The 14,545-nt window shown below is 39.1% G+C and overlaps 1 protein-coding gene across 1 annotated transcript in view; it reads left to right on the top strand.

Moving 5' to 3' along the window:
- Window positions 1-14,545, top strand: part of C4H4orf19 (chromosome 4 C4orf19 homolog) — a 41,913-nt gene that overhangs the window by 10,333 nt on the left and 17,035 nt on the right. Inside the window, exon 3 of the mRNA XM_064419270.1 lies at window positions 12,118-12,202. Coding sequence (XP_064275340.1) covers window positions 12,118-12,202 — 85 coding nt within the window. The remainder of the gene's footprint in view (window positions 1-12,117; window positions 12,203-14,545) is intronic.

The raw sequence follows: 14,545 nt of genomic DNA, 5'->3' as shown, positions 1-14,545 counted from the left end.
GGCCTGTTGAAGTACCCGGGTGAGACACCTGCAAGACTCCGAGGTGTTTGTTACTCACAGGGTACAATTACCCAGCTCCCACTATATTTTGGGGTTTTGTCCCCTCCCTTCCTGCAGAGTTTCCCCAAGCAAGGAGGCTCCAGGTGCCTTGTCTCTGAGCTGCCATCAGGGGTTTGCAGCATTTCCTTGTTTGTCTTACAGCAGCATCTACAAGCGCCACAAGGGATAAAGGCCTCACTGCTTTGGCTGTCCCAGACACACCTAATAACACACACCATGTTTAAACCACATTTAATTTATAGATTACCAGACTGTTCCAGACTGGATCCAACCTTCCTTACTTTAGGGAGAATAAGGAGAACAACGCAATCCCATCTTGCTTTTTGTTAAAGAATATATTATCCCTGAGAAATAAATGCTCTGGGTTTTAATCCCTTTGGGTTTGGGAGGCACATAATTGCAGATACCTGAAATCCCATATCATGGGTGTCATCAGGAGAGTATTGCACAACCTGTGGTGACCACTGCCTCATGTGGCTTTGGCAGCAGTGGGTTTGTGTCTGCACTGGGCATGAGGTGGCTCAGTGCTCACCCAGAGCAGCAGGGACTCTCCAAAGTCAAGGAAACACCAGGTTTGTGAACTTTAGGTTGCTTTGAATAATGCAGCTGTCAAGCTGCCTTGCTCAGACAGAAGGGATCTACCAGCAGCATGCTGCTGTCAAGCCCTGTAAGAGGACTTAAGACAACTAAACAGATTTTGCTAAGCAGTGTCTCATGCATTAAAAAACTAATATCCCATACAGCTAGGTAGGGAATTGTGAATGGTGCTGCCATGGAATGGCACTTGACTGCAGCTGGAGCTGGACCAGAGCTGTGTCCCATGGACCCCTCCTGCAGTGCACCCACATCTGGAACAACCGAGAGCACAGGCAGGCAGTGCCAGCGGGAAGCACTACCAGAGTGCTGGGAGTTAGTCAGGCCTGTTAATCACAAAGCTGTCCTCCCCAATCATTGCTCCACCCAAAACACATTGCTGATTGCCTTCATATTAATGTTTGCCACCTGTTTCCTTCTTCTTAGGCTTTGTCTATGGAATCATCATTTCTCAAGCTTCCACACTTTTTTCAAATTTGAAAAGCTTTCTACTATCTGAAAAGGTAATAAATGGGGAAAAAAAAAAAAAACAACAGGTTTTTCAATATAGCTTGAACTAGCCAAGCTTTGTTCCTTTTGCACAGCATCACATGCAGAGTGTTCCTTTCTAAAGGTAACAATATTGAAGGGTTTTCTCTTTCTTGTCCCAATTCAGGCTTTAGCAGTGCTAGTGTCAGCACCATGTCACAAGTAGAGGTATTGCAGATAAAACCACAGGCTTGTTTTGCAAACTCCCATGTTGGTTCTTGGCTATTAAACACCACCTGAATAAGGAAGTGACTAACAAACACAACCTTTGTTACAGGTAGAAAGGAGGAAATCAGCAGAGAGCTGTCTCTCTGCCTCACCTCTGGGGAAAAGCACTCCTCCCTGCTGCCAGGGGCCACTGCAGTGCTGCACCCAGGGCCAGGGGTCACCTTAGAGACACCCTCAGCTCCAGCTGTCTCGGGGCAATGCAATGGTTTCTGCAGCTGTCAAGGCCTCTGACCACAGGCTCTCACCTTATGAACTCGGGTTAAACTCTAGCCACAGCAGACTGCTGTTGATTTCAGCACTTTTGTTAATTGTGAAGCTTCAAATTCACTTTTTCCTGTTGAATACCTAGAGCACAAGGAATAGGTGAGAAGAGGGCCAACTCTTAGCAGAGTTCAGCATCACAGAATTTAAATCGTGACAGGAAAATTCACAGCAAGTCACTCATAAGTCACTTTTGTAACATTTTGCTACAGAGAAAATAAAAACATACAGCTTGGTACAGTTAAAGGATTTCAGGAAGTAATATGCCAGATAGCACTGTGTGAAAAGGCCTTCTTTCCTGTAAAGGACTAAAATATCTTATTCCTTCAGACCCCTTCCTCACCTCATGACAACAAGACGTAGACCGAAACTTGATCAGATAGCAGAAGGGTTAGGAGAGCAATCACTACATTTTTATGCAGATTTGTCTGTCCATCCTAGCTGAAATGAATTCTGATGTCTTTTTGACATGAACAAGACACGACTTGATAGAATCAAGCAGCTCTCTGGGTCTCCATTAGTAACTCAACCATTTTCCTGTCTCTTCACCATCTCATCTTTCCAGCTGTGATCCAAACTAGGACAGCAGCCCAGTTCTTTGGATATCAGACTGGGAAGGAGCACAAAAACTAAGCCCTGATATTTTTTCCAGGGGCCCAAGAACCTCAAGGCTCTCTCAAATAGGTAAAGACCATCACAAGGATCATGCTATAAAGGGGAAATAGTATTTTCACAAGGAATTTTAAAAACAAACCACAAGAAAATTACATTTTCTCAACCAGAACAAAACTACATATTTGTGGCTTTTGTAAATCAGACTTACCTTTCCCTACCCATCCCTATTAACACATGCCATTTGAAAAAAATATATACATAATAAATGGGAATGCCTCTAGATGTCAAAATCTAAGAAGTGTATACAGTGAATCACCACAAGAAAAGACTTAGAATGCTGCAAGGGACAGCACAGACCCCTACAGGCTCCAGTCCCTGGTCCATACCAACATCCCTGTCAGTAGAACCTGAGAAAAAGTTTAAACAGCTAAGAGGAAAAAAAAGTTCTTACTGGGGGTATTCTTTATTCTTAGTCCCCATAAATCACTTAGGCCCTCAGTTAAATGTGATTTGTAAAAGACATCCACTGCATCAGTATTTGCTTTGGGGTGCATAATTGAACTCCAGAATTTTAACTGATTTCAACATTAAAATATAGGTTTTGTCAAAGCTGAGGAAACATCCATTGAAAGGATGAAATCACATGACCGAAGGGCTGGTATCAGTCATCTGTGACTGCATTGCAGAAAAAGAAAGTCTTCGTTAGACTTATCTATCCTCAGCAACCTCAAAATTTCAATAAAACTCATTCAAGACGTTATACATCTTGAAAAAAATCAAAATTTTGCATTTTTGAATTTAAAATCAAAAGAAGTATTGAGTAATAATAACAACTTTTCATTGTGTTGTCTGCTTAAAATCCCTGGACTACATACAAATCACACCAGTTAGTACTTAAAGCTACAACAGAGAAATAAATACCTGAATTTCAGACCTTCTTTACAGATGAAGTGAACAAAGACTGCAAGCAGAGAGGATGTCTCTTACCATTTAGAACTATCCCTTTGGTTTCAATCCTGCATATGCATATTGCAAGTAAATACCAATACCTGCCAAGCAAGGCACTCTCACAGCAGCACACGGCAGGGCTCTCCTGGCACTGGAAATGTGACAACCCAGCCTGCATGAAATACCACAGTAGCATTGCTTCAAGCTGCAAAACCACTGCCAAAGCACCTTGTGGAAAAACCAATGTGTACTGCTCACAATTCTAAAAAAAACGGGTGGGGTTGCACTGGCATAGTTAAACTGAAGCAATTCTGTATAAATGAATGATGTGCTGATTCAAATCTGGATTACTTATTAGGTTTTTTTTTGCTTCACAGCAGCGCCATTTCTATGGCTAAATTAGGCGTCAGGCTTAAACAGTTGCTTGGATTGTCAGTCTCACAGGATTAGTGATTTTAAATTAAGGAATGGGTTACAAGAAAAAGTAATTTCATGGTTTGAAAACAACTTTTATTTATTTCAAAGGCTTGGAACCCAGAACCATCATACCATAATCTTATTCAAATGTTGATGTCATCAATGCATTTTAAATCAGCATTTAATTAGGTTAAAGAAAAAAAACAGAAGCTGAAAAAAGCCCAGTAAGGATTCTACTTCTAGATAAAGCTGCTTTAAATGCATAACCAATTCTGCTAACTGTGGGATGTGATGCACACGACTGAGTTTATAGGTGTTCAGTGAGAGTTTGTGCCACTTCATGTATCACTGTGAGCAGTCAGCACAAAGAGAATGATATAAATATACAAGAGTGGGCCTATAATCTCTGCTCCTAATTTAAAAGCTATATTTGTCCTGGACTGCAACAATGCTTACTTTCCTTCTAAAAACTTTCATCTCCCCAAATCAAAAACGTCCTTTTTAAGTTTTTTTAGCTTAAATGAGCATACAGAGTAGGCAAGCTTTAGCAAACATTTCCTGTATTTAAACTCTGTCAATTAACAGTGCTGTACCTAAATCCCTTTCAAGCCATAACATGATTTTAAGAAAATTAAATTGTATCAGTGTGGAAAACTGTAGCAGAAAGAGAAGAAGTAGAAATTAGGTCAATCTAATTGAATTGCAGGAGCTTATCTGAAAAACACCTTTGCTACCCAGTTTGAAAAGGCATTAGAAACCACATTAGGGAACCGTTTGCATTTTGAAAATCTTCTTCATTACTGCCTGCTTCGCTGAAATGACTTTCAAAATCTTCATCTTTGCTACTCCTGCTTTGCTTAGAGGACTCACTGCTGATGCCTCCTCCTGAGCTTTAATTTGTCTGGAGGATGAAAATAATGCCAACATTAAAGCTAGAAATTTCAAATGGATGAGGAGAATCTAGCTTCAGCAGGATTTTATGTGCCTTTTAGGCCCTTATGTGAACATTCAATTTTAATTAAAAACTCCTGTTTCTCACCCAGAAGAGGTGCCCCACCACAGTCTGGTCTCTGCACACACAGAAAGCAGAAGGAGAAAAGGGTAGAGCTATTGCCTGCTTTGGCAATGGGGTTTTCAGGCCTTTGGGTACAGATTTACACCTCCCACACCCGAGTTGGGGAGCTGCAGGAAAGGCAATAAGCATTGAGTAAGCCTCATGTTAACACTTCACCTCACTGACACCTGCTCCAGTCCTGGCTCTCCAGGACCAAGTGCTCCTGCTGCTCTGAGGCAGACACCAGAGAGTCATCAGCCCAACTCCCCTGTACTGCAAACCCCACCCCACAGATGTGACAGGAGTGTTCACACTGTGGGTGCAAATATTTCATAACAAATAGTAAACCAAATATACGAGTCATTTTTAGCAATTTACACAAATTACTGATGTAAGATAAGCTACTTAAATGTATGTCAGCTATAGAATAAGGGCCCATCCATTTGTTCCATTCTTCATCAGTGGAACAGTATCAGTATAATTCTTCATAATTCTGAAGCAAGACAAAACATGGTTCCACCCTCTCAAGAAAAACTCATTCACAAAAGGAGGATGCACTCTCCCAAAAGCAGGAGGAAGAAGCAACAGCCACTGCAGTTCACTTACCTTTCTAGAAGAATGTCCATTATTAAAAACTAAATTTGGTAGTGCAGGACTTTCCACACTCTATGGGGAGTAGGATTATGTATATATGTATGTGTGTGTATATATATATGTATGTATGTATATATATACATATAACAGCAATGATGAGGAGAGCCTGTTCCCAAGTCTGTGTTTCCTAGCATTAAGGATTCAAAATGTCATCTGAAGCACCTCTGTTTCACATTGGCTCATTCTTTAATTGTGTCAGTATAATAGTCACACAATTACAAATTATAATGGACTAGTCCCGCTCTGAAATCTGAGCCCTAAAGGCTACATATGTTATCCAACTATATAACCAAATGCTAAGCACACTGGGATTCTTCCAACCACAAATTTAAGTAATTATGATTATTCCTAATGTTGCAACGGAAATATCATGTTCAACTAATTATAGCTCAGAACACTTTTCTACTACATATTTTGCCATTTTTCAAAGTCACCCAATTTTCATAGCCTTAAGCAAAAGGCTTCATCTAAATTTCTTACCTCTATTAGCACAATCTTTACTATTCAACCATTCGTGTAAGTTAGTTTTTGACTGACTCTAATCTTCTGACTGACAGAATTATAGGCATAATGTCTTTCCTCAAGGGATTTTCTTACTTACAGAATCAGCCTGCAAATTTCTCACTCTCTGAATTATAGCCCATGATTTAATGTCATCCATTACCACATCCTCAAAACCACGAGGGAGACCCTATTTCTAGAGGTGGCTCCCCAGGCTCTTTGCCAACAAAAGTGCTTATGACAGTGAATTACACTCTTCAGAAACCTTACTAATTTTTGTAGCTAAATTAGACTTTGCTTTGTCACCACTGCCTGCAAAGAGTTAGAGATAGGGACATGCCTGGGTGTTCCTGTTGACAGAAACAGGCCCTGAGCCAGATACCTGCAACCCAGATTAAAGCTGGCAAGACTAGCTTTGATATATCATAGGGATATATTTGCATCAGGTAGCATGTGCCACATCAGACAGTTTTAAAGAAAAAGGCAGAGGAAAGAGGCATCTACAGCACGTACATCTCCCCTTCCCCTCCACCAGTAAATACATGATTTGTTGAAAAAACACACAACACAAGCTCCTCAGTAAGGGCAAGCAAAGAGAAGATTCACAGCAGGTCTACAGAAAGGGCCTGCAGGGAGCAGAGCATCAGGGAAACCTGAGGTGAGGCTTACAACACAGCCTTGGCTCTGCCTAGCTCTAGGTCACCTCTTACTGCTTGGTGACACCACAGCACTACAGGCACTGATCCTCAGTGGTTTCCCCTACAGCACAACGGCTGAAAACAAGCCATTCCCCCAGGGCATCCCCACAAAGCTCCTGGCAGATGTAGACACAGGTGAGATTGGCTCAGCTGGATGGAGCATGGTGCTAATACTGCCAGGGCTCTGGGTGCAATCCCTCTATGGGCCATTCACTTCAAAGTTGGACTCAATGAACCTTGTGATCCCTTTCAACTCAGAATATTCCATGATTCTGTGAACAGCTAAACTCAGGATATGATTGTGGATAAGGCCTTGCCTTTAATTTGTCAGAAGCTTCAGCAATCAGGTAATAAAACAATACAGAGCCAAGTTTAACACTCAAATACAAGTGATTCGCAGTCCAACTTCACCAAGTTTAAGGACCAAACAAGTTTCTTCCCCTTGAAGAAAGGCCCACTGCCATGGAGAAGACACAGTAGAACACACAGCAATGATGGCTAAAGAGCAGTAAATTACAGTTCATATTAATACATGCTGCAAACCTAGGTAAAAAGGAGTAGAAGAATTGCAGCCTCTTCTATATTCCCTATACTGAAAACAGCCTTATCCAGTAATGCATATGGGATGATGATTTACTTTTCCAATCACCCCTACATAAGACCTCAGGGTGTGCAAAATGGCCTTTACACAAACTTGTGTTTGATGAAATCAAGATGATGAATTCTTTTTATGCTATAAAATGCTGTCAGATATAGCTGTAGTAATAACTTCAAAAAATATCAAAGTATTCAATTGACCATGCTATACATAGAAGAGAAAGGTAAAATATTTATTCTATGGTTAGATGAAAAAATGTTCTTTTGCAATAAATACAAAGACTAGTTGCTCAGTGCCTGGCATTCTTTGTGAATATTTCCTGGAATTACTGGTGTCAGTGTCAAGCCAGTGCAGCTACAAATGTGTTTCAATATTTGAATGTAGAAAAGGAGAAACATTTTTTAATTTAAATTTGTCTTGGATATTTTTGGCATGAATTTTTAAAAACCAAGGATTATGTCAGGATAAGAGCATCATAGGGAAAGGAAGAGAGATTTGAGGATTTTGCCAGATTGAATGCAGTGTCTTGCAAGATTGAATGCAGTGTCTTGCACTCCTAACACTTACTCCAAATCTTAACTTCCAGGTAAATATTCATATGCATTCACCACAAGTCTGGCAATGTTGTTATGAATTTTAGAGGTCCCAGATACGTCCTTTCCTAGAAGACTCTCTAAGCAACAATAAAAACAAGAAAATAGCAAGAACTGATACTTTTAGTACAACATCACATGGTTCCAGCAATCATAGAAGGGTTAATGCCATTCTGCACCTATATTTTTCAGAATGCTTTCTCTCTTGTAGGCTATGTGGGGCATAGGGCAAAAAAGCAACATTCAACCATTTTTCAGTACTTTCAAGCTTATTTTTTAGTATTTGAATAAAGAACCATTATTTTCCAATTTACTTGGAGATTATCACCACATCTCAGACATCCACAATAACCAAAAGTCCCATCCATATAGCGGAGCTCAAATAATGTTCTGAATAACTCCCTGTTATTTAAAAAAGCCACATTTCTTAGTACACATTTTTCAGATCGTCTAGATATCTAGACAATGAAATCCTACACTTTGCAGACTAAAGGGAAAGTGTCATCATTATGATACATAACATAAATAAGGGGGAACATTCAGCCAGGTCAAAAAGGGCACTAGCCCAGGAGCAAAGAAAATTCCTCCTCCAGCATAACAAGTCTGGGCAATTGCCATCTATAAATATGTTACCAAAGGAAAGAGTATATAATGAGTTTTCATAGAAAAAACCTAAACACTCTCCAGCACCACAACAGTGAACATGACACAATCAAGTTTAACTTTTAACAAGTTAAATGTTCTAGGAGAATGTAAATCTTCAGACACACGGGACTTAAAACCATGATTGATGTGATGTAAATGTTATGTAATTCCAGCTCCCCATAATACCAAGGGTGTTTGCACTATTCCTTCTGAGGTACCTGGTGCTGACTACAGCACTGAACTAGAGTGTGATCCAGCCTCACAGTTTCTGTGCCTCTTTGATGCAGAATAAGGTAGAACTAATAATACAATAAAAATCAAACAATGCAGAGACATTCCTGGTGATCCATTGCAAAGACAGTTTTTTAAAGAAAGAGATTTTCAAGATTTACCCTTTTTTTTTTTTTTAACCAGGGTGGCAGAATAAATCTACTTGGTACTTTTTTCACATTATAATTGAATTCCCAGTCACGGAAAACAGACAAATTCCCCCTTTCTGTTTTCCCCTGGAGTTCTCTGCAGCAGTCATTACTAATGTCTTTGTTACGCAGAAGTCGGCTGGAACCAAGAAAACAGGAGCTAACCTGCACTGCTCTGATCTGGGTGTCCAAAGAACAAGGATTTGTCGCAGTCATTGCTTTGCCACCTGCCTGAGGCATTCAACTGTATCTAGCACAATGATGCTGGAAATCATTCAGGAGTAAATACACAAAAACATTTGTATGTTTACAGCATCTGTGAAAGGTGTGGGTAGGGTGATTTCTCTACTGTGTGTTTCCAGAGCAAGTGAAACCCATTAATTAAATCCATGCTCTTGTCCTGGTTCAAAAGTAAAAACAGAGATGATTTATGGACACTGACAGCTGCAGGAACTGGTTTTGCTCACTGCCTCTCATTAATTAATTTTGAAGCATCTGGAAAGGTCGATTTCTCAGATTCTAAACTTTCAAAAGGCTGCACATCCTCAGTTTCTTCAAAGAAAGAAAAATGCCTATTTCACGCAAAGAACTGTCTGTCGTGGTTTCTCAGTGCTGGCTGAATAGTGTCTACTGAAATTGTGTACCTCAACATCCCTGTGCCTGCCCAGGCAATTTGTAGGATAAAGCTGTAAGAGGTGCCAATCACAAAAAGCATTTCTTATCCAGTAATTAATTTGTCCTATCAACAAAAACTCTAAAATGAGAAAGTGGCACTTGTAGAACAGTGTAATCTACAAAACATTTTCTCTAATAACAGACCCAGGGAAATTACCACAAACTCTCCCTTCTAGAGGGAATATCAATGTCTCTATATTGCACATAATGATATATGCAAAAATAAATACACAGCAATACACCAGTGTGTTTATTTCTTCTTCTAGGTTCTTTAAACAGGTGGCAGATTGCTAGCATTTGGGGCTGAAAGCTGGAGGTAAGCAATCAGAAGACATTTAACATACAAGATAGGAACAGGAAATTGTTACAGAAGTGGAAAATTTTGGGTACTGAACTTTCACCCTCAGCTCCTGCGAGATTTTTACTAATAAAGAACTATATAAACATAGACAGATTATATTGCATTACCTGCCCAGCAGAGCCATATGCTGCTTCTGTAGACACGGCCAAAAAGATCAAAGCTTCCCATGCATTAATGAGCTAAACCAGGGCATAGTACATTTCCTATCATGCTATAGACCTATATTGACCTATATTGACAGAGTGAAGGGCTGGGCCAGAGCTCTGGATCTGTCTTTCAATCAATTATTTTATGATTCTGTACACCACTTTGTAAAACATAAGGCAAATTTATTTTGTTGTGATTCATAGCCAGACAGCAGAAAGCTTGCCAGGAACAAGGATACTGCCATGTAAAGCAGCTCACCATCACTAGTTACCAGGAAGAAATAAAAAGTATCCAGCAAGGTCTATAAAAGTGGTGGAGCAAACAGAACATAAAACTCTTTCTGCCAGTGACTCAAAGGGGCCTCACTAACAGTTGACTGTGACTGAGAACCTCTTCCTAGGCATGAATGGGCACACGATACTGGGTTACAGAATCAGCAGACAACACCATCCCATGGTGCCTTAGCTAATAGAAATATAGTAATTCTCCAGAAAACTCTTGTACCACTGGCAAGACCACAGAGCTCTTTCATATAGCCTATTTTCAGCTGTGAATCAAGATCTTTCCTTTTGTCAGCTCTTTTTCCCACTCAGGAAACAACCTGTGCCTTTTGAGTTACTGATGAGGTGCTTCAGGAATCAAGGAGATCTGTCAGATTTCAAAGAATTCTTAAACAGTGTTCATTAAATGCTAACTGGTGCATAGCATCTTACTTGCTTACATTCTTCTTGTTGTTGGTGACAACTTTGATATTTACAAGGAGCAATGTGATGACAGAATTCAAGAGCTGACATACTGATATATTAAAAAAATAAATTCAAGAAAGTTTGACAAAATAACCTCAACATGATTATAATTCATATGTACTTTTTGTAAAGAAAACTGACTATTCACTTCTCTTCCTCAATTCCTTCAGTGAACCATGACCCAAGACAACTATAGTTACCTACATTTTTTTATTCTCATCCCCATAAAGTCTAAGAGAGAAGTGTGCAGTTTAACAGTTGGAAGATTATTTCTTCACTCCAAGCACTCATAGAAACAATTCAGGATTTTCAAATTCAGCTTTGATTCACAAAACTGTTCCTTTTCCTAAACTTGGAACAGAATCTTAAAGGCTTTGAATCCACTCCTAGCCAGGTTTATCAGAGTTTTACCATCAAACTGCAGTGAGAGGACATTAATACAACCATATGTAAACAATCCATGTGTAAACACATGGGCACAATCACAAAGAATGCATGGAAATTAGAGGTCTGTTCCACTGAAAATTAAATTGCAATGAAGAATTGAACTTATCAAAAAGAACTCCCAGAAAAGTTATTGAACAATAGACTTTGTAGCAGAGAAAATATTTGAATGGTACAAAAAGCACAAGCGCCAAGGTTGTTAGAGAAGGGGAGGAAACTATGAAGGAAATGCAAACCTCAGGACATTAGAATTAAATGAGTAATTAAAATCACTATTGATAGCTAAGCATTTGGTGAAATTCTAGAGGACATCATGGAATTTTAACACTTTTTATCGACAAAGGAAAACACCCAGTGTCTACAACCAAGTGATCTTCAGCTCAGCTTGGAAGACCAAGTTATGATTTCCAGAAAGAAAGAGTTAAGCCCTGTATTGTTTGATAAACCATGTTAGTTCTCTTTGATCCTTTAGGTGAGGGAAACTTTTTCTTAAGAAAATTGCTCATTGACTTCACACACTGCAAAGAGAGGCTCTGTGTGGTGCTTGAAACCTTCACGGTGGGAGCCCCTAATGGAGAACAACCATAGGTGGATCAGAGTGACAACTGTCCAGCCTGCTCAGAGAATGCAGCACCCCATGCACCTTTCCGGTGCAGGACAAACAGAACTTTTAAAACCAAAAGCCTAGGAAGAGATTCAAGAGCAGCACAAGAAGGTTCTCAAATAACTGTGTCAAAAAGGCCAATTTTGTTCAGCACAAAACACACCCAGGATCTGAAGCATACCTATGGTCTATGTCAAAGCAGGTTTAGATAATTTCATTTTCATTTTGGTCTTATGACTTTGAGATAGCATGTTTTCAGCAACTGAATGAAGTGGAAAACGCTAATAATGAGCTTCCGAGAGCCTAAAGATTTTGTTTAAATTCCAGGTTATTTTGGAATGTGAAAGCTACTTGCTGCTGATCCTTGACAACCATGTAGACACTCTTCACTTTAACAGCCTACACCAGCATGGTAAGCCATATTCCAAAGGCTGAGTCTCACGGTGATTGTGTTGTGCAATAAGATGGAGTGACTAGATGTGTAAGGCTTCATGTTTCTGGCTCAAAGAGAGTAGTATAAAAACTATTAAACAATATAAGCAAGAAGCAAGCAGTATATGGCAACATACCTTGATTTATGAACACTGTTTTACACATCAGACAAGTATTAAGTTTCCCAGAATATCTCAGAAAGGATGTTGCTAAGCAAAGATGATGGTAAAAAGAATACTTAATTAAGATGTCCAAATGCAATTTATAGGGCTAACAGCCATGCTCCAAACTATCACCATCAAGCAGAAAAGGAAAAATGTCCAAATACAATGAAAAAAAAAGATACTTCAAACTCAAGTTTAAGAATAAATATAGAACATTTTGTCTACTTTTGGGTAAAAAGCCAATTGTACACACATCAGACAGAAGTTGACAATCAAACCAGTTATCATTGGACATGATATAAGAAGTGTGCTGACAACTTACCAGCAGCTGTGACTCCCGGCAGCTCTCCTTTTTGGCATTTTCATTTTACATTTCTACAGAATTATAGGAATTTCCTACAGGATTCAAAATAAACAAACAAAACCCAGTAATAAATTAAAGGAAAATCCTATGGCTAACCTACTACTTCAGAATTTGTTAAACAGACAAAAGGAATTTACAGCAGTTAAGAATGCACTTGAAAGTTTAGTTAAACAAGCTACCTGCATCCTTTCATAACTGGACCATGGATTTTATTTTTCATTTATTTTCACTGTATGCATAAGTGTTTAGGCCATGGCTTACACAAAACAAATAAGGACATCAAGACAGAATTATACTGCAGGTAAGATTGTTAGAGATCTGAAAAAAAATTAAAAGGAGGAATCTTGTAAATAATTAACTAATAACGATACCTATATTTAAAAATAAATTAGAATGCAAAAAGGACATAAAATGACTGCATTAAAAGGTTGCATAAAAACAGGAACACACCATGACTCATTCTTCATAAACTTTATTATTCACTTCACATAAAGAACTGATCACACCTTTAACAGATGCACAAAAAGATTCAACCCTTTGCAACAGTATAGTAAGACTGAATAGGGCTATAAATCTTCAAAGTGCAGCACAAACATAAGCTCTGAGAAGGATATGAAATGGTGACATACAGCTTAAGTGACTTGCTCTAAGGGCACAGAGCAACGCAGTGAACCGAGGCTGAATGAATCCCAGATTCTCCTTAGCAACAAGTCACATCAGATACCCAGGCCACTTAAATTTGCATTTAGGCTTCAATCATATTTCAGGCTTTTAATAGAAAGTCTTCTAAATGTCACTCGTGGGTCAGACACTATGCAATGTTGTCCTCTTGAATTTGTAGGCAAACAGCAACCATGAAACTACATACACAGCCAGGGGTATTTCCAAACCTGGAAGCTAGATAGTGACATTTTATATAAACCTGTCAGAGTTTACCCATAAATTATGAAAACTATAACTGCAAAGAATATGTATACAATGACAGTATAGCAAAAAGAGCAGCAGCAACAATGAGAATGTTGCTTTTGTAGTGTCCTTGTTGCCTTGTACTTTCCCTCCCCAGCCCCATTGCCTATGGGTGCTGAATTCAGGAATGAACTACCCTGGCTTAGATCCTAGGAGTGTTCTGCTGAAAGGGATCTCAAGGACAACAAAAACTTCACTCTCTTACAAGAAAAGCATTGCAGGTTTCAAGAATGGTGCAAGCATAACTCTGTGTGGATTTGTTGTTTGTAATATAAGCTACACTGAGATTTTTCAAGTCATCACTCATGCAGAGAGATGCTGAGAATGAAAGAAAGCACATGGCCCAATTTCTAAAACCCACAACAAAATACATTGTCCATTTCACAGAAATGAGCTCAACTTGGTGATTCATGGTCATTATAGGCTTGCATACAGGCACAAATCCTCATGGGCTCACATTTCTCTCACTCTAAGAAATAGTGAAAATATTTGTATTTTTAAAAGGAGGAAAAGCATCTGCATTGCAGTATTGTTATACTCTAATTCCACAATTATCCCATTAATTTATTTATCTCTTTAGAAATTCTTAATACAAAACACTTTGCTGAGCTTTCCATTTAGCTGGAGCACATCTGAAAGAACAGCAGCTTTACCAATATCTAGATACTGCAATGCCAGAGGCATTTCTCAAGTTTCAAAGTTTGTGAAAATCTGAAGGGTGAAATTCTGACAAGCACATATGAAGTTTTAATGGACACTGTAAATATCCTGGCTCCCAGAAAGAAAAAGAAAAAATAAAACACATAGGAAAGAAAGTCCCATAATACTG

This window comes from Passer domesticus, chromosome 4, assembly GCF_036417665.1.
Source record: "Passer domesticus isolate bPasDom1 chromosome 4, bPasDom1.hap1, whole genome shotgun sequence".
Classification (NCBI taxonomy): Eukaryota; Metazoa; Chordata; class Aves; order Passeriformes; family Passeridae; genus Passer; species Passer domesticus.
Note: the sequence above shows the minus strand (reverse complement) of the source record. Positions and strands in the feature narration are given on the sequence as shown.